General features: G+C 44.5%; 4 protein-coding genes across 14 annotated transcripts; 1 reads left to right on the top strand and 3 right to left on the bottom strand.

Moving 5' to 3' along the window:
- Window positions 1-2,691: 2,691 nt before the first annotated feature.
- Window positions 2,692-4,049, bottom strand: LOC138359766 (uncharacterized). 2 transcript variants are annotated; one of them, XM_069319439.1, is made up of 3 exons: window positions 3,890-4,049; window positions 3,280-3,590; window positions 2,692-3,213 (listed from the first exon to the last, which is right to left on the bottom strand). In XM_069319439.1, exons 2-3 carry the CDS (start codon window positions 3,587-3,589, stop codon window positions 2,957-2,959), a joined length of 567 nt encoding a protein of 188 aa, XP_069175540.1. In that variant the 5' UTR covers window position 3,590; window positions 3,890-4,049; the 3' UTR covers window positions 2,692-2,956. The 2 variants fall into 2 exon arrangements, with proteins under 2 accessions (XP_069175540.1, XP_069175539.1); XM_069319438.1 differs by having other exon boundaries at window positions 2,692-3,590.
- Window positions 4,050-6,984: 2,935 nt separating this feature from the next.
- On the top strand, window positions 6,985-7,983 carry LOC123746893 (ctenidin-1-like). The gene is made up of 2 exons (XM_069319589.1): window positions 6,985-7,056; window positions 7,370-7,983. The coding sequence occupies exon 2, from the start codon at window positions 7,371-7,373 to the stop codon at window positions 7,776-7,778; it is 408 nt and encodes a 135-aa protein (XP_069175690.1). The 5' UTR covers window positions 6,985-7,056; window position 7,370; the 3' UTR covers window positions 7,779-7,983.
- Window positions 7,984-9,817: 1,834 nt separating this feature from the next.
- Window positions 9,818-17,310, bottom strand: LOC123746887 (uncharacterized). 9 transcript variants are annotated; one of them, XM_069319435.1, is made up of 4 exons: window positions 11,621-11,716; window positions 10,708-11,201; window positions 10,546-10,665; window positions 9,818-10,470 (listed from the first exon to the last, which is right to left on the bottom strand). In XM_069319435.1, the coding sequence occupies exons 2-4, from the start codon at window positions 11,198-11,200 to the stop codon at window positions 10,139-10,141; spliced, it is 945 nt and encodes a 314-aa protein (XP_069175536.1). In that variant the 5' UTR covers window position 11,201; window positions 11,621-11,716; the 3' UTR covers window positions 9,818-10,138. The 9 variants fall into 9 exon arrangements, with proteins under 9 accessions (XP_069175536.1, XP_069175538.1, XP_069175534.1 ...); XM_069319437.1 differs by having other exon boundaries at window positions 10,750-11,201; XM_069319433.1 differs by having other exon boundaries at window positions 10,546-11,201.
- Window positions 17,311-20,905: 3,595 nt separating this feature from the next.
- LOC138359764 (ctenidin-3-like) lies at window positions 20,906-22,933 on the bottom strand. 2 transcript variants are annotated; one of them, XM_069319428.1, is made up of 3 exons: window positions 22,800-22,933; window positions 21,823-22,295; window positions 20,906-21,771 (listed from the first exon to the last, which is right to left on the bottom strand). In XM_069319428.1, exon 2 carries the CDS (start codon window positions 22,292-22,294, stop codon window positions 21,824-21,826), a length of 471 nt encoding a protein of 156 aa, XP_069175529.1. In that variant the 5' UTR covers window position 22,295; window positions 22,800-22,933; the 3' UTR covers window positions 20,906-21,771; window position 21,823. The 2 variants fall into 2 exon arrangements, with proteins under 2 accessions (XP_069175529.1, XP_069175528.1); XM_069319427.1 differs by having other exon boundaries at window positions 20,906-22,295.
- Between the last annotated feature and the right edge of the window lie 1,830 nt (window positions 22,934-24,763).

Here is a 24,763-nt window from a genome sequence, read left to right as displayed (position 1 = left end):
AAAACAAAAAAGTAAATAATAACTAACAATACAACAACATAATTATACAATAAACAAAAGGAAAAGCTCAACGGCAAAACTCGACAAAAAGCATAAACCCAGACCAGCAGGTCACGCTAACAGCCTGAAGGGCACTCAACACCACACAAACAAGCGCACGAACAGCATCATGCAACCATAAAACCACAAAGCATAACATAAGCACATGACACCCACAACCAGACACACACAAACCAAACACCGGACCGCACAGGAACCGGACACACACATACACACAAGCCACACAACAAACCCACAACCACAAACCGGAGCACGCAGGAACCGGGAAACAAACCCGCCCCACCCACTCACACACACCCGACCCGCACCCCACACCCATGCACACTAATGGAAACAACCCACAACACACAAAGGAATCACGAGTGAGGAACACATTCCTCAGAGACAAGACCATACGTCTCCGCAGCCCAGGGATACCGTCGCTTGTAGGCCTCCCAAATCATATATTCCCTGTCATTAGAGGGACAATCTCCCTGCCGCCGCGGGAGATTGTCATAAACTTCATAAACTCGGGAACCACCAGATCAGGTGGAAACGGCCACTCCTTAAGCTCACTGACGCAAGTCGCATAACGAGGCTGGGGAGCGCAACCCACGTCCTTCGAGGTAGCAGACGACACCGATGAAGCGTACGAGGGCTGCCGAGACGGCCGCGTCGCCGTACGCACAGGAGCAGGGGACAATCGACGAGATGGCAACTCCACCGAGACCGCAGGAGACACTGAAGAGATGGCCGGAGACGGAAGAGGCGTCGAGATCGCAGCCGATGAAACGGGGACCGAGGAAGGGGTTACAGAACCCCCAGAACGAGCAGTCTTTTTCAACACCATCACCAGGCCACCCCGCTCACCACGAACCTCGGCAGGGGGAACCACCCCCCATGAAGAACCGGAGCCATCCGATGCAGGCGACGCACCCGAAGCAGGAACCTCAGTCACCACATCAGCAGTGGAAGCCGAAACACTGGCACGGGCATCCTCAGGCAAATGCACCTCCGCCGTCACCGTAGTACGCAACATAACCGGAGCCACCCCTCCGTCGCCGGCAGATTCACAAGCAACGAAGTCGCCAACATCTGTCCATGCTGAAGACGAACGCCGAGAACGCTTAGGCTCGGGCCGCACATCATCCGACCCGGAGGCAGACTCTGAGACACGCGCAACACAAGCAGGGCGAACCGATGCACGTCGCAGAACGGCAGCATCCTCAACCACATGGGGCACCAAGCCAGGTACAGGAGGAAGCGCCGGATCCACCCCAACACCCAGCACAGCCGGAACAGCCGGCGAGGGTGCAGGGACAGGGTCAGACGTAGCAGAGGACGAACTGGAAGACGGGGGAATCGAGCAGCAGGCAGTCTGAAGAACCCCAGGGACACAAGTCGGCGCAGGACGATCACCCTGCGACGCCACCACCTCTTTAGGAGAGGCGACAACAACAGGGGGCGCACCAGGCGGCGCAGGGGGCACATCCGGGGCTGAAGAGACGGCCACATCCACTGAATCCTCCTCCACAGGAAGCGGCGGAAAATCCACCTCACTGAAGAGGTTCACGGGTGCAACGGCAGGCGCAGAACAGTCAGCAGCCTGATGGCCCAAGAGGCCACAACGATAACACGTCCGAGGCTGGCGGGCGTAAAATACCCGAACGTTGTAGCCCATAAGCCGCACAGAGGACGGAATATCTTCCCGGAGCCTCATGCCCAGGGTGCGAATGTTGGTCCTCACACCCTTAAGTGGACTGGAAGACACCACGTTCACCCGCACACTAACCACTGCGTCAAACCGGCCGAAGTACCGCCGTAGCAGACTCTCTGGAAACTCCAACGGAGCCCCATGCACACTGACGTACGTGAGGGCACCACTCCGATCAGATAGTGACACAGTGCCCGCACCATCCGGCAGGGGAAATGTCCGCCCCTCGTAACGACGGAGAAACTCGCGATATGCCAATTCCTTGGTAAATTTCAATATCGCTCGACGAGCCGTCACCAGCCAAATTGGTAAACACCACCAACAGCCGGAGCGCCGATTCACCACGTCCTTCCCCTACCGAAGCTAGGGCTAGACTCCAGCGGTAGTTTATTGTGCACCCAATACTCGTCCTGTGAGCGGTAGTACAACTACAGCAGTATCAACATAATGAGGCCTCATAATATTCACATAACATACTTGTGTACTACTATTGCTGCCTCTGTAGTTTTGCAAGAAAATGTCATTCAAAATTTGCGTTTTCTTGCAACGTTTCAAGGATTTGTAAGTTATTGGCGGATCTTTTGAGATAAGTAAGTCTCTTAATTTAAAAAACAAAGAGAATCATTTGATCCAAACAAAACAAAAAGAAGATTTGTTCCTTGTTAAGCACAATGTTATTCTTTTATCACTCAGAACTAGAAAAGTTTCATTCAATTTAAGTAACTAAACAAGATCAGTTTTGTTATCAAATTCATGAGTAATGTTTTCAACGTACAAGAAGCTATAACTATATCAATTATTTTTTATTATTTTCTTGTTCTTAAAAAAAACTTTGCTTGTCTTAATGTTCAAATTAGACAGAAATAATTGTGAAGTCTATTAAGTCACTAAACTGTTTAGTACATTTGAAGCATAGTTGAATAGGGATATATGAAAAATTCTTGTATATAGGTTAACAATGTATTTCCATGTATATATGCACATCGTTATACACATTACAATAACTCAGCCTAAACAATTGGAATATAAGATGTATACATTCAATGCAGAAGTAAGAATTTTTATAAACATGATTTTGTCCTAATATAGACATTGAGACATGTTCATGTCATACTTGATCCTTTGAAATGACAACTTTATATGTTCTGCTTCATGTTCCATTTGTAGTGAGTAATGGAAGGAGGAAGAGGTAATTATAGTGGCTTAGCCTGAGTAACCTCCACCGCCCTTGTGGCCACCAGCTCCAAAGCCACCGGCGCCGCCTCCTAATCCACCGGCGCCGCCTCCAAATCCTCCTCCTAAGCCACCGGCGCCGCCTCCAATTCCTCCTCCTAAGCCACCGGAACCTTTGCCTCCAAATCCACCTCCTAAGCCACCGGCGCCTCCTCCAAATCCACCTGCGCCGCCTTCAAATCCTCCTCCTAAGCCACCGGAACCTTTGCCTCCAAATCCACCGGCGCCTTCTCCAAATCCTCCTCCTAAGCCACCTGCGCCGCCTCCAAGTCCTCCTCCTAAGCCACCGGAACCTTTGCCTCCAAATCCACCGGCGCCTCCTCCAAATCCTCCTCCTAAGCCACCTGCGCCGCCTCCAAGTCCTCCTCCTAAGTCACCAGAACCTTTGCCTCCAAATCCACCTCCCAAGCCACCGGCGGCTCCTCCAAATCCACCTCCTAAGCCACCGGCGCCGCCTCCAAATCCACCATGTAGTTTACCACCATGACCACCACCACCTCCATGTCCTGGGCGTTTACCACCACCATAGGGACGGTGGGCGTGTGACGGAGCCAGGACGCAGACAGCCAACACCAGAGCGGCCAAGACCACGAAGTGACGCATGCTGGAATGTAAGAGACGGAGACACTTGAGACGGGGACCTTGATATTACTGTCAACACAAACACTTGAGGTTATAGTGACCTTGATATTACTGTCTTACTGTCAACATAAACACACTTGAGGTTATTTTCTTGAACAATCTTTATATGCTTAATAATTGACATGTTCAAGACTTGTATTGATGACAAGTACTCTAGAATGTTAAAACTGCATGATAAAATTGCTTCAACAGAACACAAAGTAAACAGTGAGGAAGAAGGCTTGCTAAACAGTGAGTAACCAAGCAGCAGGTGTCCCTTACCTGGTGACGTGTGACGGGCGAGGAGTGAGGACGACCAAGGAGTGAGACAACACCGTGACCCGCTGGGTATATATAGTGACCACGACCCCCCATCCACCACCTTCCAATGAACCTACCCATCAATGGCCGAGTTGCCACACGTACACTCATTATAATGTAAATCAACCAATTAATCCTTTTCATTAACATATTAGGCTGTTAGTAGTTCCGGATTTAATGTAGAGGTTGCTGAGGGAGTGATTGGTTGATTATAGATGTGTTCTAGAGTTATTAATGTTCTGTAGGAAGAGGAGAGAATATGTGAACACTCCCGAGGCAAATAGTCTGGACGCTGCTGGCAATGAGAAGTTCACGAGAAAAATTTCTCAATGGTTTCGGTGCAGAATTTCCACTTCTTGTGTTAAAAAAAAAATCACTGAACAGATAATAATTTGTATCCTTTCATATTTACAGAGCATCATGGACTGTATATGTATGTATGTATGTATGTATGTATGTATGTATGTATGTATGTATGTATGTATGTATGTATGTATGTATGTATGTATGTATGTATGTATGTATGTATGTATTCATTCGTAAATAACTTCTACCTTCTGGAGGGTAAAGAAACACCAAATCACTTAATCTTTTCATTTTTATTCTTCGACGTTTCGTCAGCAATGTGACATCTTCTGGAGTAAACTCTATTACACTAACACAGCTATTCTGTGTTTACAAGATTAATTTGATTGATGAAGGTTAAACCACCCATGAGATGGCATGGGCATGAATAGCCCGAAAATTGTAGATTTTTTGGGGGGGAGGGAATATGATGAGCTGACAAGGATAAATGTAGCCATTTATAAGTGAGTGGCTACACCTCACTCTGGGATTCACCTAACGCACTTAAAAGTAGAGAGCGGCGAAGGGTAAGGCACAGACGGATCAGTTAATCAAGAAAGAGGTTCTGCTGGGGCAGCAGTTTACACTAACAACCATGAAGCTTACTGGAGCATAAATAGTGGGTGCTCAATATTGCAAACATAATGATATGCCCTGAAGGAGGCCATAAACTATACAATTGAGAATAATTTACATGATGTCATCATTCATACCGACTCTAAATCTTCGCTCCAGGCATTATTATCCAGTCAGCACAGAGATAATATACAACTCCTCACAGAAATCCAAGATATAGGAAAAGAAGCCCATAATCTAGGGTTGTCAATCACCCTAAATTGAATGCCAGGTCACATTGGCATTGATGGTAATGAGAAGGCAGACTCACTCGCAAAAACTGCCACTGCTCTACCTGTTGTACAGGTTCAAATACCTCCAAGTTTTTCACAGATTAAGGAGCAAATCAAGAAGAAAATACTCCCAACCATCAAAAGTCGCCACAGAGCCAAAGTAGCGGAAGGAAGATCCACTGTGATCCTTTACGAACAAGCCGCTGGGTACTACTCTTTCATGCCTGACAAAAAGATATCCAGAGACATTGCAGTAGCCATACACAGACTCAGACTTGGTTACAAGTGCTGCTGGGAGGTAATAAACCCAATAGTTAAAGAGTGTCACATCTGTGGAACAGAAGCAGAGGGGCCACTATTGCACTACTTACTGGAATGTGAAGCTACTGAAGCCCTGCGCATCAAACTCAACATTAATCCAACGACAGCAGCTGCATTAGATGCACATTCCACAGCGACTACAATGATTAGAAAAGCCGTTGAGGAATGGGACTCACTAGTGAGCATTCTGCATCTTCATCCGCCACCAAGATAATGTTATTAAAACAAGACTAAAACCAGTGTACTAATACAGAAGCGAAAAAGATTGGAGGCCTAAAATTTGAAAGAGTAACCAGTGATTTTGGACCAGGTTATGTCTATGGTAATGTGAAGACCCATAGACCTTGCTACCCACTTAGGCCTATAATTTCGCAGATCCCCACGCATACTTATAAACTTGCCAAGAAACTGAACGTAATAATATCGCCGTACTTCCGTCGTTCACCTTTAAATCTAGCGACGAATTTATTGACGTTCTGAGAACGAGAGAACCCCGTGGGATCATAGCTTCCCTTGACGTTGAAAGTCTAGTAACTAACGTTCCAGAGGAAAGCACCATAAAAATAATATTGGACTGGATTGGACACAATCGACTTGAGAATGGTCCAGGACGGACCGAAACGTCGTCGTCCCTTCACTTTCTAGTGTGTGGTTTGGTCAACATAATATTGGACTATGTGTATCATCAAGAGCACCTCCCTCCACTCGAGGTACCTCGAACTATCTTGCAGGATATGCTGAAGGTCTGCACCACTGAAGCTCCTTTCCTGTGCCCAGAGGGTAAATTCTACCTGCAGGTTGATGGTGTGGCAATGGGGGTCCTCAGTGGGGGAGGGTCTTCTTCGCCCAGGGATTCATGTCTCATGTCTCATGTCGTCCATCACCCAGAGGGAAGGGTTGAACTCTAATATTTACGGCAGATACGTCGACGACATATTCGATGGCCAAAACATGATGTACTATAAATCATAGCAGCTTGCAAAATTGACTGTCTGGCCCATTTTATATTCGTGGGCCCTCGGTTAGGTTCGGGCAATTTAGTACATCATATTTGTTGCGTTGTGACAACTCGAGACGACGGGCTGGATTGCCAACCTTGATCTTCAAGACCTGTACGTTGGTTACTTCATCAAGAGAAGAAAACTTCATAAAAACCATTATCTCTCTTCCAGACAACGTGAAGCTGAAATTTCAACACAGTTTCATATGAAGTCAGTGGAAATTCTGCAGTCTTCCATGAAATTTCCCACTTCCAGGTTTCCAGACGGCTTTAGCCTCCTTTGATATCACCATCATATTAAATTCGCTTCACAGAGATTGTTCACAATGCATCTACTCATCATCTGTACAATCGACCAGAGTAAGCATCACAATTGTTCATATTATTTCCAGAACTAACAGCAAGTTACCATATAACTCATCTTGATAAACTGCTTGATTAAAATATATATGATGAGTGAAGGTGTGTTGCAACTGTACTGTTAATGGGTAGGATTCTGGGGGGATTGACGAGGGGGGGAGGGGGGAGGTCGTGGTCACTATATATACCCAGCGGGTCACGGTGTTGTCTCACTCCTTCCTCGACCTCACTCCTCGCCCGTCACACGTCACCAGGTAAGGGACACCTGCTGCTTGGTTACTCACTGTTCAGCAAGCCTTCTTCCTCGCTGTTTACTTTGTGTTCTGTTGTAGCAATTTTATCATGCAGTTTTAACATTCTAGAGTACTTGTCATATATTTAGTCATCAATACAAGTCTTGAACATGTCAATTATTAAATAGATAAAGGTTGTTCAAGAAAATAATATTATGTGTGTTTGTGTTGACAGTAAGACAGTAATATCAAGGTCCCTATAATCTCAAGTGTGTTTGTGTTGACAGTAATATCAAGGTCACCGTCACAACTGTCTCCGTCTCTTACATTCCAGCATGCGTCACTTCGTGGTCTTGGCCGCTCTGGTGTTGGCTGTCTGCTTCCTGGCTCCGTCACACGCCCACCGTCCCTATGGTGGCGGTAAACGCCCAGGACATGGAGGTGGTGGTGGTCATGGTGGTAAACTGCATGGTGGATTTGGAGGCGGCGCCGGTGGCTTAGGAGGTGGATTTTCAGGCGGCGCTGGTGGGTTTGGGGGCAGCGGTGGCTTTGGAGGCGGTGGACTTGGAGGTCAAGGAGGATTTGGAGGTGGTTTTGGCGGCAAAGGCTCCGGTGGCTTTGGAGGTGGCGCCGGTGGCTTTGGAGGTGGTGCCGGTGGCTTTGGAGGTGGTGCCGGTGGCTTTGGCGGTGGCGCCGGTGGCTTTGGCGGTGGCCATAAGGGCGGTGGAGGTTACTCAGGGTAAACCGCAGCATTCAACTCGTCAACCTTCCACCAGTCAACGATCAGTGGAACACAAGTCATAATTAACCATTCAACAGTTCCACTCAAAATCCTCTTGAGTCTTTTTTCTTTATTTTATGTGTATCATGTTTTCACTCTGTTTAATCTGCAAATTTTTTTGTACCATGTTCATTATGTAAAAAGTTAAATACATTTATATTTCTTTCTGTAGAACTATATATATACCTTTATGACCAAGTTTTAAATGCAGTATTCTTTTTTTAACCAACTTCACATATATATATATATATATATATATATATATATATATATATATATATATATATATATATATATATATGTTTGAGTGGTTTATATTTGTGCATGTTTGAATTTGGAATTTGGCTAAATTCGTTATTCCTATTATAGCTTCTTTTATTAATAATTAGTATTCTGTTGAGAGATCATCTCAATTTGTTGCAGAAATTGGTGCTCTGAAATTTGATAGCTCTGTTGTTATGGCGACTGTGGATTGATATTGAATCATTGTTTACAAATGTCACAATTAAAAAACTGCACAGATGATACTGAATGAATTAACTAAAAAAACAATCGTGTAGTTTTGGTTTGAATTGGAAACAGTTTAGCAATTCGTTAGAGATTGCATCTTTAGATTTAGTTTATTCTTTTGATAGTAAACTATTATCAAATAGATGGGGCAACAACGGGTTCAGCTCTTGCCTCATTTAATGTGAATGTGTTCTAATGTAATTTTGAGAAACTTCAGATTGATAATTTGTCCCTCTAAATAGATTTTATATTCAATCGACTCTATGAAGAAGGTTCTTTTCTGATCTTAAAGAATCGTTCACATATTTATTTCGTACTTGAATTCTAAACATTTAAACTTGACGTTTACTTATTAATTAACAACATATTTAATTACAACATATTTCCTGACTCATTAATTGCTAATATTGGTAAGTTTCTACGTCTGTTTTCTGCAAACCAACTTTCATGGCATTTGGTCTAGATTATCTAAGAATTAGTTCTACATTATTTAAATTTATTACAATAATAACTTTATTAAATAAAGTTTTCAATCTTTGTTGTGATAACAAATTAGTGGACGTTGAAGTGGATTTTCTGCACGAGTTCTATGAATCAAGTGGTTTTATAAGCTTCGCATTATGCAAGATTCTGATTATATTCTGAAATACCAAGTTCTTACCTATCAACAAAATTGCTTCAATTCCTAAAGATATTCATTATGTCAAATTTCCATATTTGAGCACTATTAACCTTCGTATTAGAAAGGAACTCCGGTATATTCTTAGATTAATATTTGTTTTTGGACACATGATTAAAAAACTAATTTGAATGACAAAAAACACTTTTTCTTTTTTAGAATATATTGTATTTCCCTGACAATATATTGTACTAGGACGATACCCGGTGCTGCCCGGGCATCTTTCTCTCTCTATCTCTGTCTCTTTTTCCCTCTTTCTATCCCTCTCTGTACCCCCCCCTTTCACCTCTTCTTCACCTCCCTCCCTCTCTTCCACCGCTTCCCTCCCCTCTCTCCCTTTCTATCTCCCCCATTTTCCCTATTCTCCTCCCTCTCCCCCTCTCCCCCAACCCTCTTTCTCCTCTCCAGCCTCGAATAGATAGACGTTACCATTTATTTACAAAGTAAATAATGAAAACTCTCTACGGACACCACGTCCCCGATTTCATTTCCTACTTCATGAAATTCGCATGGGGGGGGGGGGGTTACAGGTTAAATTTCTTAAAGCATTTAACTTTGGCCTGCTCAGACCAGCCAATATCCGTCCCGTACCCTAGACCATCCCCCTGCAAATTTGGGTGAGGTTAGCCCGAAGCCTTTGGTCTCCAGCCTTAGAGAGATATAGACAGACAGACAGATATTCTTTCTCATAGGTATAGATTTTACTTGAAAACACACTAAATAGTTTTTTGTTTCACTTAATCCGTGAAGAATCGTTCTTGTTTGTTTAATATTTTAGATTTACCAAAATTGCAAAATTAGACTAATACATATGTAATTTGTATATTTTTATTAAAAGTTTGGTTTTAAAATTGTATATAATGTGTAGTGAAAAATATTATTTCAATATATTTATATACATCACTGAGCAAATTGCAGAAATTCTCAGACAAAATAACATACATATATATATTCATGTACCTATGGAAAAAAATATATTTCGCCTAAATAAATTCACAATTCTAAGGTTGGCTCAGTCACCGTCGTTCCAGAATATTGATGATTTTCCACTTGATCCATTAACTTGTTGTGTCACGTTGATCGTAATGATGAAGATCGTTCCAGGAGAATGTGGACACGGAAACTGTTGTGGTTTACCCTGAGTAACCACCACCACCCTTTTGACCACCGGAGTGTTTACCTCCAAATTCTCCGCTGCCGCCTCCAAAGCCTCCGCTGCCGCCTCCAACGCCACCGCTGCCGCCTCCAACGCCACCGCTGCCGCCTCCAAATTCTCCGCTGCCGCCGCCAAAGCCTCCGCTGCCGCCTCCAAAACCACCGCCTCCGCCTCCAAGGCCACCGACGCCGCCTCCAAAGCCTCCGCTGCCGCCTCCCAGACCTCCAAGGCCACCAGCCCCTCCACCATGAACACCAGGTCCTTTACCTCCAAGGCCACCAACGCCACCTCCAAAGCCTCCGCTGCCGCCTCCCAGACCTCCAAGGCCACCAGCCCCTCCACCATGAACACCAGGTCCTTTACCTCCAAGGCCACCAACGCCACCTCCAAAGCCTCCGCTGCCGCCTCCCAGACCTCCGCTGGCATCTCCAAAGCCTCCTAGGTCACCAGCCCCACCACCACCATGAACACCAGGTCCTTTACCTCCAAGGCCACCAACGCCACCTCCAAAACCACCGGCTCCGCCTCCAACGCCACCGACGCCGCCTCCAAAGCCTCCGCTGCCGCCTCCAAAGCCACCGCTGCCACCTCCAAAGCCTCCGCTGCCACCTCCCAGACCTCCGCTGGCACTTCCAAAGCCTCCTAGACCACCAGCCCCACCACCACCATGAACACCAGGTCCTTTACCTCCAAGGCCTCCGACGCCACCTCCAAAGCCACCAGAACCGCCTCCAAGACCACCGACGACGCCAGCTCCGCCTCCAAAGTCATCAACACCCCCTCCAAATCCACCGGCTCCGCCTCCAAGTCCACCGCCGCCACCTCCAAAGCCACCGGCTCCAACGTCGCTTTGGAGTTTGCCTCCATGCCCACCGCCTCCAAAGCCACCATGGAGTTTTCCTCCCTGCCCACCGCCGCCTCCATACCCTGGGCGTCTGCGACCACCGTAGCCATAGCTACCATAGGGACGGTGGGCGTGTGACGGGGCCAGGACGCAGACAGCCAACACCAGAGCGGCCAAGACCACGAAGTGACGCATGCTGGAATGTAAGAGACGGAGACACTTGAGACGGTGACCTTGATATTACTGTCTGTCAACACAAACACACTTGAGGTTATAGTGACCTTGATATTACTGTCTTACTGTCAACACAAACACACTTGAGGTTATAGTGACCTTGATATTACTGTCTTACTGTCAACACAAACACACTTGAGGTTATAGTGACCTTGATATTACTGTCTTTCTGACAACACAAACACTTGAGATTATTTCCTTGAACAACTTTTATCTGATTAATAATCAACATGTTCAAGACTTGTATTGATGACTAAATATATGACAAGTACTCTAGAATGTTAAAACTGCATGATAAAATTGCTACAACAGAACACAAAGTAAACAGTGAGGAAGAAGGCTTGCTGAACAGTGAGTAACCAAGCAGCAGGTGTCTCTTACCTGGTGACGTGTGACGGGCGAGGAGTGAGGACGACCAAGGAGTGAGACAACACCGTGACCCACCAGGTATATATATAGTGACTAGAACCTCCCCCCCCCCCCCCTCCCTGCCAATTACCCCCAGAATCCTACCCATCAACAGTCCAGTTGCCAAACCTTCCCTCATCATACTCATTTCCACAAAATAATCTCTCGATTAACTACATGATGAATAGTTCAGGGAATAATGGGGACAGCAAGTGTGGATAATATTATGGAGAGTAGGAAGGAGAGTTGTCAATAGCCTCAGTGAAATGAAGATAATGTACAGTGTGGAACTTGTAGGTGTGAGCAAGGTCCTCCGGTCAGGACGGACTTCGCAGTAACTGCTGGGATTCCCAGCTCTTCCTCATATACTACGCCAGCTACTGCCTGCGTAGAAATTATATTTTTATAATTTGTATATATTAGAAGACTTATTTATACATTAGATTTATTGTTTTATATATTAGGCAGAAGATATATATGGATATTTTACATTTTACGTAAATATCATATCTAGAGGGTAAAGAAACACAAGCTCACTTAGTCATTCCATTGTATTTCAACGTTTCGTCAAGAACATGACATGTTCAGAAGTATTCACATGTTCGGGAAACACCAGTATACTAACATTATATGTAATTTTGAGCATATATAAGCATGAGTTCGCCTCACCTCATTACGCCAGTTCTTGCAAATAAATTGGCATTAATCGTTGTGCGTGTCGAAGTATAGGATCAGGTGCAGAGGGTGATAATTGGATATCTTCCCACTGGATCAAAGGAGGCCCATCAAGCAGCTACATGCTCGGTGTCAAGATCATTTCAGTGTTAATCAATGGGACAAGTTCACCAATATACATGGGTTCGTACGTGTGTGTTCGCAGCCTCCTATGGTCAGTGTAGCTCGTGGTGCTTGTACTCGTGTTACTTACGGTATCCTGACAATTCATGATATTGTTGTGGAATACCGAGTGGTGCGGTTATATTCCTTCTTCCTGTAAGTGAAGTGAGAGATGCCCGTTAAGAAGTAAGTAATGTCCCTTACCTTACCTTGAGGAGGTTACCTTGAGGAGCTTCCGGGGCTTAGCGTCCCCGCGGCCCGGTCGTCGACCAGGCCTCCTGGTTGCTGGACTGATCAACCAGGCTGTTGGACGCGGCTGCTCGCAACCTGACGTATGAGTCACCGCCTGGTTGATCAGGTATCCTTTGGAGGTGCTTATCCAGTTCTCTTGAACACTGAGGGGTCGGGCAGTTATGCCCGATCTAGCAAAGGTTGCAGAGCGCACAATCTTAGTAATTACATTTATATAGTACATTAGTAATCTTCGACTCCTCAAATGAGACGTAAATGTTTTCATAATAAAGGAAGCCGTAGGAGTGTTATTATTGTAAATGATGGAGCGAACCGGAATGTTTTCACTACAACGTTTACAATTCCTGTTAATTACTCCGGTATCGCCTTTTCAGCCCTCTTAATGCCTGACGATAAGATTTGTTTATAGTACACTACAATGTGTAGTGTACTGTACCTGGGGCTGATTATTCTTTGTGAAGAAGCTGCCAAGCTCCTTATTAACGATTTCACCAAAGCCGAAATTACTGAAGTTGTTATTCACAATTATTTGGCGGATACGTGCGAGTTCCTAAAGCTGTCAAGAACAGCTATGAACTGCACGCCCTACGCTTGAATTGGTATCAGGATTTAAGCTGCATAGTTTGACGAGGCTAGGCTACCCTCAAGCCTAAGGTGTCCAAGCTCGAGACCCCGGCTGTGCCCGGGTCTCTCCATCCCCATCCCTTTTCTCATCTCCAGATCTCTCCCTTCTCCAAATCTCTCCTCCATCCACTATCTTCCTGACTCCAGATCTCTCCCCTCTTCTCCTCAATCCAAATCCCCTCTTCCTCCTCCCCCCCCCCCCATCTCCCCAAAATCAATATTATGAAGCGCTAACAATTACAAAAATCTATGGAAAACAAATTTCAATTTCAGAACTAATTAAAATGGTAGAAGATCGCTTTACATTTCTATATTTCTTAAAGTGTGGCATTAGGGGTGACCCCGGCTGGCCTCTGACACTCGTACCCACACGACCTGGCCCCCAAGCTAGTCCCACAACTGCTAAAGCTGCATTTATTTTATGCAAACTACTCACTTTCAATTGTGTTTTCGCAAAAGATTAATTATTTTTTTTATAACTGCTTAATTGCATACATATACATAATTTAATTGCATTTTGAATCTATGAAACGAAATGCTTCAAGACGACATTTTTAATTCAGAGAGAATTTTCAAATTACTTTAAATAAAAAAAGTTGTATTCTTACCAAGGTAGATAAAAAGAAATTTGACTATGTATTTTATTTAAATTTTGTTATAAGGTGGATATAAAGTTGTTAAGTAGTGAACACCTGATCGTTAGACGTACACGACCTCTTGTTGATCAAGTTACAGATCAATTACGTTTAATAACTGGGATACATACACAATGCTTCTCGGTGCATATACACTAAGAAGTGTACCAAGCTTCCTGGAGTGTATACACCGAGTGTTTAATTTAGTTCTGACTTATGTTCAGGATAGATCATGTTTATCTACAAACCAGTTTCATTCAGTTCATCTTGAGCCCGTTCCTGGGGAAGATTTGCTTGCTTGTCGTAGCTCAGCCATGGTAACCTCCACCTCTTCGGCCACCAAAACCGCCGACACCAAAGCCGCCACCACCACCAAAATTACGGCCACTAAAGCTTTTGCCAAGTCCGAACCCACCAACCCCTCTGTATGAAGGAAGGGCTTGTGACGGAGCCAGGAAGCAGACAGCCAACACCAGAGCGGCCAAGACCACGAAGTGACGCATGCTGGAATGTAAGAGACGGAGACACTTGAGACGGTGACCTTGTTATTACTGTCAACACAAACACTTTAGGTTATGGCGAGTCGGTGATCTTGATGTTATTGTCAACACAAACACTTGTCTTAAACAAATAAATTTCACAAGGATAATTCATGAAATGTGTTAAAAAATGTTTCAACGTTTTTTCAGAGAGAGAGAGAGAGAGAGAGAGAGAGAGAGAGAGAGAGAGAGAGAGAGAGTAGTCCATACCTGACGACGTGTGACACCTACGGACGACGCCGTAAGAATGAGAGCCAAGACAGCTTCCTGTCCTATATATATTCTCCGGTCCCCCCCCCCTCCACCCCCCCTACTCCTCCACCCCCCCTAACTATCAGTAGCCCAGAAGTACCGCACACAAACTCAGTCGAACTAACGAAGGAACAACAAATATTTCAGAAATAAATATAGACAGATTTGAAAGTTTATATCCATTACGAATAACATTGATACAAAAAATATCCACTTTCTTTCAATTAAATGAATTTCTGAAGAGCATAACAATCCAGAAGCTGTTGACACGTGGAATTTCCGAGTAATGGTCTTGAGCAGCGTCTTGTGGTAATTCCCACTACGGTGTCTTAGAATATCTGCTGCTGCTGTTGCATAGAATGCCCCACTACGGTGTCGTAGAAAGTCCCATTACGATGCCTTAGAATGTCCACTGCTGTTCCATAGAATGTCCGACTACGGTGTCTTCAAGAACATCACCCAGAAATCTCAGCACCTATAGCAAAACCTGTCCAATTAAAGCAGATAAAAAGCAAGCAATGTTTTAGAACTTTCTGTTTACAATTAAGCTATGTACATTGGGATTGAAATGAAACAATGTCAATGAGGTTAAAGTTCAGACTTTTTATTTACTCTGAGAGCATTTACATTCATGTCGCGAGAATAGTGAAGGAATTACAGCCTATTTAATACATAATCTCCCCAGATTTTTGGGTCAGAAAGTAACTGAACTCATTAACATTTTCATAAATAAAGTTTTATGTCCCAATTTTTTTGTAAAACATTTTCAGTTTCACGAAAAACTTAACCTAAAGTTCTAAATGGGGCGACATTTTCGTCGTGTGTATATAAGATTTTGTATATTGTAATATTAGCTTTAATTAGGTTAAGAGTCAAAGCTTTACTTGGTAGCCTCACGAAGGTCTTCATGCACTTTAAGTCTTGAATGTATTGTTTAAGTAATAACCGAAATATGGATAAAAATCAACTCTTAGTATATATATACAGCGAGAAGAATACCTCTTGATTTAATATATTTAAAAATGAATAAAAAGTTCAGTGCAGTAAAAAGTTTATTTTGACACATTGCAATACTACATTATAACAAATTAAAAAAATTCTTGGAAGCTAAAACAAATAGAAACAAAGAAAGCACGTCTGATATTTTTTATCAAAAATTTAAAAATAACATTTTGGATATATTTTACTGAGTGACAAGTTATGTGATGAAGTATTTGAATACAGTTAAAATATAATCAGGCGCTGTAGAGCAGGTTTGGGCATCTGTGATCCGCAAAGCTGTTGTGGTTCTCAAGTAAACCTCTGAATTCTTTCTTCTCCTGGAATATAATAGTGTAAACTTGGTCCTGTGGAGGGTAGAGTACGCGGTAAAGTTGGAGTAGTTTACCTTCCGTAGGCTTTTCTTCCACCACCTTTGCTTCCACCGTAGCCGCCGCCGCCTCCAATGCCGCCGCCGCCTCCAATGCCGCCACCGCCTCCAACGCCGCCACCGCCACCTCAAATGTCACGGCGGCCTCGAATGCGGCCGCCGCCGAATCCTCCAAGGCCGCCACCGCCTCCAAGGCCGCCACCGCCGCCTCCAATGTTGTATTCACCACCGCCGCCTACAATCTCACCGTAGCCGCCGCCTCCAAGGCCGCCACCGCCTCCAACGCCGCCACCGCCACCTCCAATGTTGTATTCACCACCGCCGCCTACAATCTCACCGTAGCCGCCGCCTCCAAGGCCGCCACCGCCTCCAACGCCGCCACCGCCACCTCCAATGTTGTATTTACCACCGTAGCCATAGCGACGGTGAGCGTGTGACGGAGCCAGGACGCAGACAGCCAACACCAGGGCGGCCAAGACCACGAAGTGGCGCATGCTGGAATGTAAGAGACGGAGACACTTGAGACGGTGACCTTGATATTACTGTCTTACTCTCAACACAAACACACTTGAGGTTATAGTGAGACGGTGACCTTGACAACACAAACACACTTGAGGTTATAGTGACCTTGATATTACTGTCTTACTGACAGTACTTAAGACTTAATTTGGTTAAGAATATAAGTATATCTATAAATGGAAATGTCTGTGTCTGTCTTCCCAAGGATGAAGGACAGACGCTTCAGGCTAGCCATACCCAGTCTTGTGGGGTGACTCAGGAGTGGTATGGGACTGTCATATGTGAGTCTGGGTCGGCCCTATTACCTCCAGTTAAAAAGGATCGGCTCCCATTGAGACCCCCCGTGAAGGTTAAATAAAATGAAATGATTCGAATAAAGCACTGGGATTCGAACCCCGACCTCTCCATGAAGCGACACCGTCGCTGTGACGACCAGTACAAGTTACAGTGAACAAGATAACTACTCAGCTGCATGCTGGGTAGTCATCTTGACTACCAGTGAGAATATAGCAGGTGAAAGTCCTTACCTGGCGACGTGTGAGGACAGCTGATGACAAAGACTGGTGAGAGGTGTGTAAGCCAGGAGTGCATCTCACCTCTTATATATGAAATGCACGGGAAACAGTTCCCTCCTCCCCTCCCTGGTCCCCAAGCGCCTGCAGTAGCCTTCGTCTAATGGTGCGGATACATCATTCGACTCCTTATTTGGTGTGAATGCATTATCCAATACCTTATTTGGTACGGACACCTGGCTTGCATCACACCTGATATATATAAAATCCACAGGAACACCCCCCCCCCCACCCTGCCCTCCCACTCCCTTCGATTTTTGTCCATCATATCTACTTCACTAAGCTATCTCTCACTCACATCCTCAGACTGCAGTCCGCTGCAGCTGTCTAACACCCAGTGACCTATTTACTACTAGCCCAGAAAACACAATTTGTTTTTTTGACGTTTTTAATTGGTGGCAGAAAGAAGACACTAACTATTTATATATGAAGTCGTCTTTTTAACGTATAAAATACGTTAATTTCAGTCACTCAAATCGAAAACCTTTGTTGCAAACGTACAACTGTCGTTTTATTACGTTTCTAATTTAAATTAAGTACAAATACTTAACCAATGTATCAGACACACCTAATGTATGTGTACTCACCTAGTTGTGCTTGTGAGGGTTGAGCTGTGGCTCTTTGGTCCCGCCTCTCAACTGTCAATCAACCGGTGTACAGATTCCTGAGCCTACTGGGCTCTATCAAATTTACATATGAAACTGTGTATGGAGTCAGCCTCCACCACATCACTGCCTAATGCATTCCATTTGTTAACTATGCTGACACTGAAAAAGTTCTTTCTAATGTCTCTGTGGCTGATTTGGGTACTCAGTTTCCACCTGCGTCCCCTTGTTCGTGTCCCTCCCGTGCTAAAGAGTTTGTCTTTGTCCACCCTGTCATTTCCCCTGAAAATTTTGTAGGTGGTTATCGTGTCTCCCCTTACTCTTGTGTTTTCCAGGGACGTGAGTTTCAGCTCTTTTAGCCTTTCCTCGTAGCTCATACCTCTTAGTTCCGGGAAGAGTGTGTGTACTCACCTATTTGTGCTTGCGGGGGTTGAGCTTTGGCTCTTTGGTCCCGCCTCTCAACTGTACCATGTGTGTGTGTGTGTGTGTGTGTGTTTGTGTACTTACCTAGTTCTTACCTAGTTAAGCTTGCGGGGTTGAGCTCTGGCTTTTTGGTCCTCTCTCTCAACTGTCAATTATCCGATGTATAGGTGCCTGAGCCTATTGGGCCCTATCATATCTACACTTGAAACTGTGTACGGAGTCAGCCTCCACCACATATTTTCTTAAAGCATTCCAATTGTCAACCTCTCTAATATCTCTAATAATCTCTAATATCTCTAATATCTCTAATATCGCTGTGGCTCATTTGGGCACTCAATTTATACATGTGTCTCCTTGTGTTAAATAGCCTGTCTTTATCTACCCTATCAATTCCTTTGAGATTTTTGTAAGTGGTTATCATGTCTCCCCTTACTCTTCTGTCTTCCATGGACGTAAGGTTTAGCTGCTCCCTTAGCCTTTCCTCGTAGGTCATACCTCTCAGTTCTGGGACTAGTCTGGTGGCATACCTCTGAATCTTTTCTAACTTTATCCTGTGTTTAACTGGGTATGGACTCCAGGCTTGAGCTGCATACTCCAGGACTGGTCTTACATAAGTGGTATACAAGGTCCTGAACGATTCCATACACAAGTTTCTAAAGGCGTTCTTATGTTGGCCAATCTAGCATATGCCATTGATGATATACTTAATTTTGATGTGGGCTTCTGGGGGACAGGTTCGGTGTGATATCAAGCCCCAGATCTTTCTCTCTTTTTGGTTCTTGAAGGATTTCACCTTCCAGATGGTGCCTTGTCCTCCTGCGTCCTTCGCCTATTTTCATTACTTTACACTTTCCTGAATTGAACTTTAGTAGCCATTTTCTAGACCATTCCTCCAGTTTGTCCTGGTCGTCTCTGTCTATCTTCATCTGTCTTGATTCTTCTCATAATTTTTACATCATCAGCAAACATTGAAAGGAATGAGTCTGTACCTTCTGGAAGACCGTTTACATATATTAGAAACAGGATGGGTCCAAGTACAGAGCCATGTGGGACTTTGCTGGTGACATCTCGCCACTCTGATGTCATCCCAGCCCCCCTCCCCCCTCTCACAGTTACTCGCTATTTCCTGTTGCTTAGATACTCCCTTATCCACTGGAGCACCTTATCCACTGTGTGTGTGTGTGCGTGTGTGTGTGTGTGTGTGTGTGTATTCACCTAGTTGTATTCACTTAGTTGTATGTGTGGGGGTTGAGCTTTGCTTTTTCGGCCCGCCTCTCATCTGTCAATCAACTGTTTAGTAACTACTTTTTTTTCTACACTCACTCACACACACACCAGAAAGCATCCCGTGACAGCTGACTAACTCCCAGGTACCTATTTACTGCTAGGTAACAGGGGCATTCAGGGTGAAAGAAACTTTGTCCATTTGTTTCTGCCTGGCGCGGGAATCGAACCCGCGCTACAGAATTACGAGTCCTGCGCGCTATCCACCAGGCTAACAGGCTCCCCCCCAGGTGTGTGTGTGTGTGTGTGTGTGTGTGTGTGTGTGTGTGTGTGTGTATGCGTGCAAGTGCGAGCACGTTTGGTATGTTAGAGTACCAATAGGTAAGCATTACCACCAGAGAAAGTGTATGGAGTGTTCCTGTGACCTGTAGTGAGAGTGAGTGTAATATGATACTGTCTGTGTCAACAATACAGTATCTGGTTGTATTGTTGTGGCTGTGGTTGTACCAGGTCAACCATAATACAGTGGTTGACCTGGCTATAGGCCGACCACAGTCAGTCTCTCTCCAGCTATAGTTCGCCCAGGACGTCAAGGAGCTCCACTCTAACTATTCTCTCTCGACATTACTAACAAGATAATAATTGAAATCAAATTAATTTCATTAGCATATTCATGAAATGTGTTAAAACATGTTTCATAAACGTTTTTCCCATAATGAGAGAGAGAGAGAGAGAGAGAGAGAGAGAGAGAGAGACAGACAGACAGACAGACAGACAGGCAGACAGAGAGAGTAGTCCATACCTGACGACGTGTGACACCTACGGACGACGCCGTAAGAATGAGAGCCAAGACAACTTCCTGTCCTATATATCTTCTCCAGTCCCCCCCCCCTTCCACCACCCCTTAAATTCAGTAGCTCAAAAGTACCGCACATAAACTCAGTCAAACTAACCATGGAACAACAAATGTTTCAGAAATGAATATTGAAAGATTTGGAAATTTTAATTCAATAAGAATAACATTGATTCAAAAACTATCACTTTATTTTAAATAAACTAATTTCTGAAGAGCATAACAATCCAGAAGCTGTTGACACGTGGATTTTCCGAGTAATGGTCTTGAGCAGCGTCTTGCGGTAATGCCCACTACGGTGTCTTAGAATGTCTGCTGCTGTTGCACAGAATGCCCCACTACGGTGTCGTAGAAAGTCCCATTACGATGTCTTAGAATGTCCACTGCTGTTCCATCGAATGTCCGACTACGGTGTCTTCAAGAACATCAACCAGAAATCTCAGCACCTACAGCAAAACCTGTCCAATTAAAGTAGATAAAAAGCAAGCAATGTTTAAGAAATTTTTGTTCACAGTAAAGCTATGTACATTGGGATTGAAATGAAACAATGTCAATGAGGTTAAAGCTCAGACTTTTTTTTATTTACTCTGAGAGCATTTACATTCATGTCGCGAGAATAGTGAAGGAATTACAGCCTATTTAATACATAATCTCCCCAGATTTTTGGGTCAGAAAGTAATTGAACTCATTAACATATTCGTAAATAAAGTTTTATGTCCCAATTTTTTTTGTAAAACATTTTCAGTTTCACGAAAAACTTAACCTAAAGTTCTAAATGGGGCGACATTTTCGTCGTGTGTATATAAGATTTTGTATATTGTAATATTAGCTTTAATTAGGTTAAGAGTCAAAGCTTTACTTGGTAGCCTCACGAAAGTCTTCATGCACTTTAAGTCTTGAATGTATTGTTTAAATAATAACCGAAATATGGATAAAAATCAACTCTTAGTATATATATACAGCGAGAAGAATACCTCTTGATTTAATATATTTAAAAATGAATAAAAAGTTCAGTGCAGTAAAAAGTTTATTTTCACACACTGCAATACTACATTATAACAAATTAAAAAATTTCTTGGAAGCTAAAACAAATAGAAACAAAGAAAGCACGTCTGATATTTTTTATCAAAAATTTAAAAATAACATTTTGGATATATTTTACTGAGTGACAAGTTATGTGATGAAGTATTTGAATACAGTTAAAATATAATCAGGCGCTGTAGAGCAGGTTTGGGCATCTGTGATCCGCAAAGCTGTTGTGGTTCTCAAGTAAACCTCTGAATTCTTTCTTTTCCTGGAATATAGTAGTGTAAACTTGGTCCTGTGGAGGGTAGAGTACGCGGTAAAGTTGGAGTAGTTTACCTTCCGTAGGCTTTTCTTCCACCTTCGCCACCTTTGCTTCCACCGTAGCCGCCGCCGCCTCAAATGCCGCCTCCAATGCCGCCACCGCCTCCAACGCCGCCACCGCCACCTCAAATGTCACGGCGGCCTCGAAAGCGGCCGCCGCCGCGGCCTCCAAGGCCGCCACCGCCTCCAAGGCCGCCACCGCCGCCTCCAATGTTGTATTTACCACCGCCGCCTACAATCTCACCGTAGCCGCCGCCTAAGAGGCCGCCACCGCCTCCAACGCCACCACCGCCACCTCCAATGTTGTATTCACCACCACCACCGCCTACAATCTCACCGTAGCCGCCGCCTAAGAGGCCGCCACCGCCTCCAACGCCGCCACCGCCACCTCCAATGTTGTATTCACCACCACCTCCGCCTTCAATCTTACCGCCGCCGCCGCCTCCAAGGCCGCCACCGCCTCCAACGCCGCCACCGCCACCTCCAATGTTGTATTTACCACCGTAGCCATAACCGCCATAGGGACGGTAGGCGTGTGACGGAGCCAGGACGCAGACAGCCAACACCAGGGCGGCCAAGACCACGAAGTGACGCATGCTGGAATGTAAGAGACGGAGACACTTGAGACGGTGACCTTGATATTACTGTCAACACAAACACACTTGAGGTTATAGTGACCTTGATATTACTGTTTTACTGACATTACTTAAGACTTAATTTGGTTAAGAATATAAGTATATCTATAAATGGAAATGTCTGTGTTTGTCTGTCTTCCCAAGGATGAAGGACAGACGCTTCAGGCTAGCCATACCCAGTCTTGTGGGGTGACTCAGGAGTGGTATGGGACTGTCATATGCGAGTCTGGGTCGGCCCTATTGCCTCCAGCTAATAAGGATCGGCTCCCATTGAGACCCCCCGTGAAGGTTAAATAAAATGAAATGATTCGAATAAAGCACTGGGATTCGAACCCCGACCTTTCCATGAAGCAACACCGTCGCTGTGACGACCAGTACAAGTTACAGTGAACATGATAACTACTCAGCTGCATGCTGGGTAGTCATCTTGACTACCAGTGAGAGTATAGCAGGTGAAAGTCCTTACCTGGCGACGTGTGAGGACAGCTGATGACGAATACTGGTGAGAGGTGTGTAAGCCAGGAGTGCATCTCACCTCTTATATATGAAATGCACGGGAAACAGTTCCCTCCTCCCCTCCCTGGTCCCCAAGCGCCTGCAGTAGCCTTCGCCTCATGGTGCGGATACATCATTCGACTCCTTATTTGGTGTGAATGCATTATCCAATACCTTATTTGGTACGGACACCTGGCTTGTATCACACCTGATATATATAAAATCCACAGGAACACCCCCCCCCACCCTGCCCTCCCACTCCCTTCGATTTTTGTCCATTATATCTACTTCACTAAGCTATCTCTCACTCACATCCTCAGACTGCAGTCCGCTGCAGCTGTCTAACACCCAGTGACCTATTTACTACTAGCCCAGCAAACACAATTTGTTTTTTTGACGTTTTTAATTGGTGGCAGAAAGAAGACACTAACTATTTATATATGAAGTCGTCTTTTTAACGTATAAAATACGTTAATTTCAGTCACTCAAATCGAAAACCTTTGTTGCAAACGTACAACTGTCGTTTTATTACGTTTCTAATTTAAATTAAGTACAAATACTTAACCAATGTATCAGACACACCTAATGTATGTGTACTCACCTAGTTGTGCTTGCGAGGGTTGAGCTGTGGCTCTTAGGTCCCGCCTCTCAACTGTCAATCAACCGGTGTACAGATTCCTGAGCCTACTGGGCTCTATCAAATTTACATTTGAAACTGTGTATGGAGTCAGCCTCCACCACATCACTGCCTAATGGATTCCATTTGTTAACTATGCTGACACTGAAAAAGTTCTTTCTAATGTCTCTGTGGCTGATTTGGGTACTCAGTTTCCACCTGTGTCCTTGTTCGTGTTCCACTCGCGCTAAAGAGTTTGTCTTTGTCCACCCTGTCATTTCCCCAGAAAATTTTGTAGGTGGTTATCGTCTCCCCTTACTCTTGTGTTTTCCAGGGACGTGAGTTTCAGCTCCTTTAGCCTTTCCTCGTAGCTCATACCTCTTAGTTCCGGGAAGAGTGTGTGTACTCACCTATTTGTGCTTGCGGGGGTTGAGCTTTGGCTCTTTCGTCCCGCCTCTCAACTGTACCATGTGTGTGTGTGTGTGTGTGTGTGTGTGTGTTTGTGTACTTACCTAGTTCTTACCTAGTTAAGCTTGCGGGGTTGAGCTCTGGCTTTTTGGTCCTCTCTCTCAACTGTCAATTATCCGATGTATAGGTGTCTGAGCCTATTGGGCCCTATCATATCTACACTTGAAACTGTGTACGGAGTCAGCCTCCACCACATCATTTCTTAAAGCATTCCATTTGTCAACCTCTCTGACACACAAAAAAATATCTTTCTAATATCTCTGTGGCTCATTTGAGCAGTCAATTTATACATGTGTCTCCTTGTGTTAAATAGCCTGTCTTTATCTACCCTATCAATTCCTTTGAGATTTTTGTAGGTGTCTCCCCTTACTCTTCTGTCTTCCATGGACGTAAGGTTTAGCTCCCTCAGCCTTTCCTCGTAGGTCATACCTCTCAGTTCTGGTGCTAGTCTGGTGGCATACCTCTGAATCTTTTCTAACTTTATCCTGTGTTTAACTGGGTATGGACTCCAGGCTTGAGCTGCATACTCCAGGACTTTTCTTACATAAGTGGTATACAAGGTTCTGAACAATTCCATACACAAGTTTCTAAATGAAGTTCTTACGTTGGCCAATCTACCATATGCCGTTGATGATATACTTTTGATGTGGGCTTTTGGGGGACAGGTTCAGTGTGATATCAACCCCCAAATCTTTTTCTATTTTTGGTTCTTTAAAGATTTCACCTCCCAGATGGTGCCTTGTCCTCCTGCGCCCTTCGCCTATTTTCATTACTTTACACTTTCCCGAGTTGAACTTTAGTAGCCCTTTTCTAGACCATTCCTCCAGTTTGTCATGGTCGTTTCTGTCTAT

This window comes from Procambarus clarkii, chromosome 93 (assembly GCF_040958095.1).
Source record: "Procambarus clarkii isolate CNS0578487 chromosome 93, FALCON_Pclarkii_2.0, whole genome shotgun sequence".
NCBI classification, from domain to species: domain Eukaryota; kingdom Metazoa; phylum Arthropoda; class Malacostraca; order Decapoda; family Cambaridae; genus Procambarus; species Procambarus clarkii.
The sequence above is the reverse complement of the archived record's forward strand: the minus strand, read 5'-3'. Positions and strand labels throughout refer to the sequence as shown.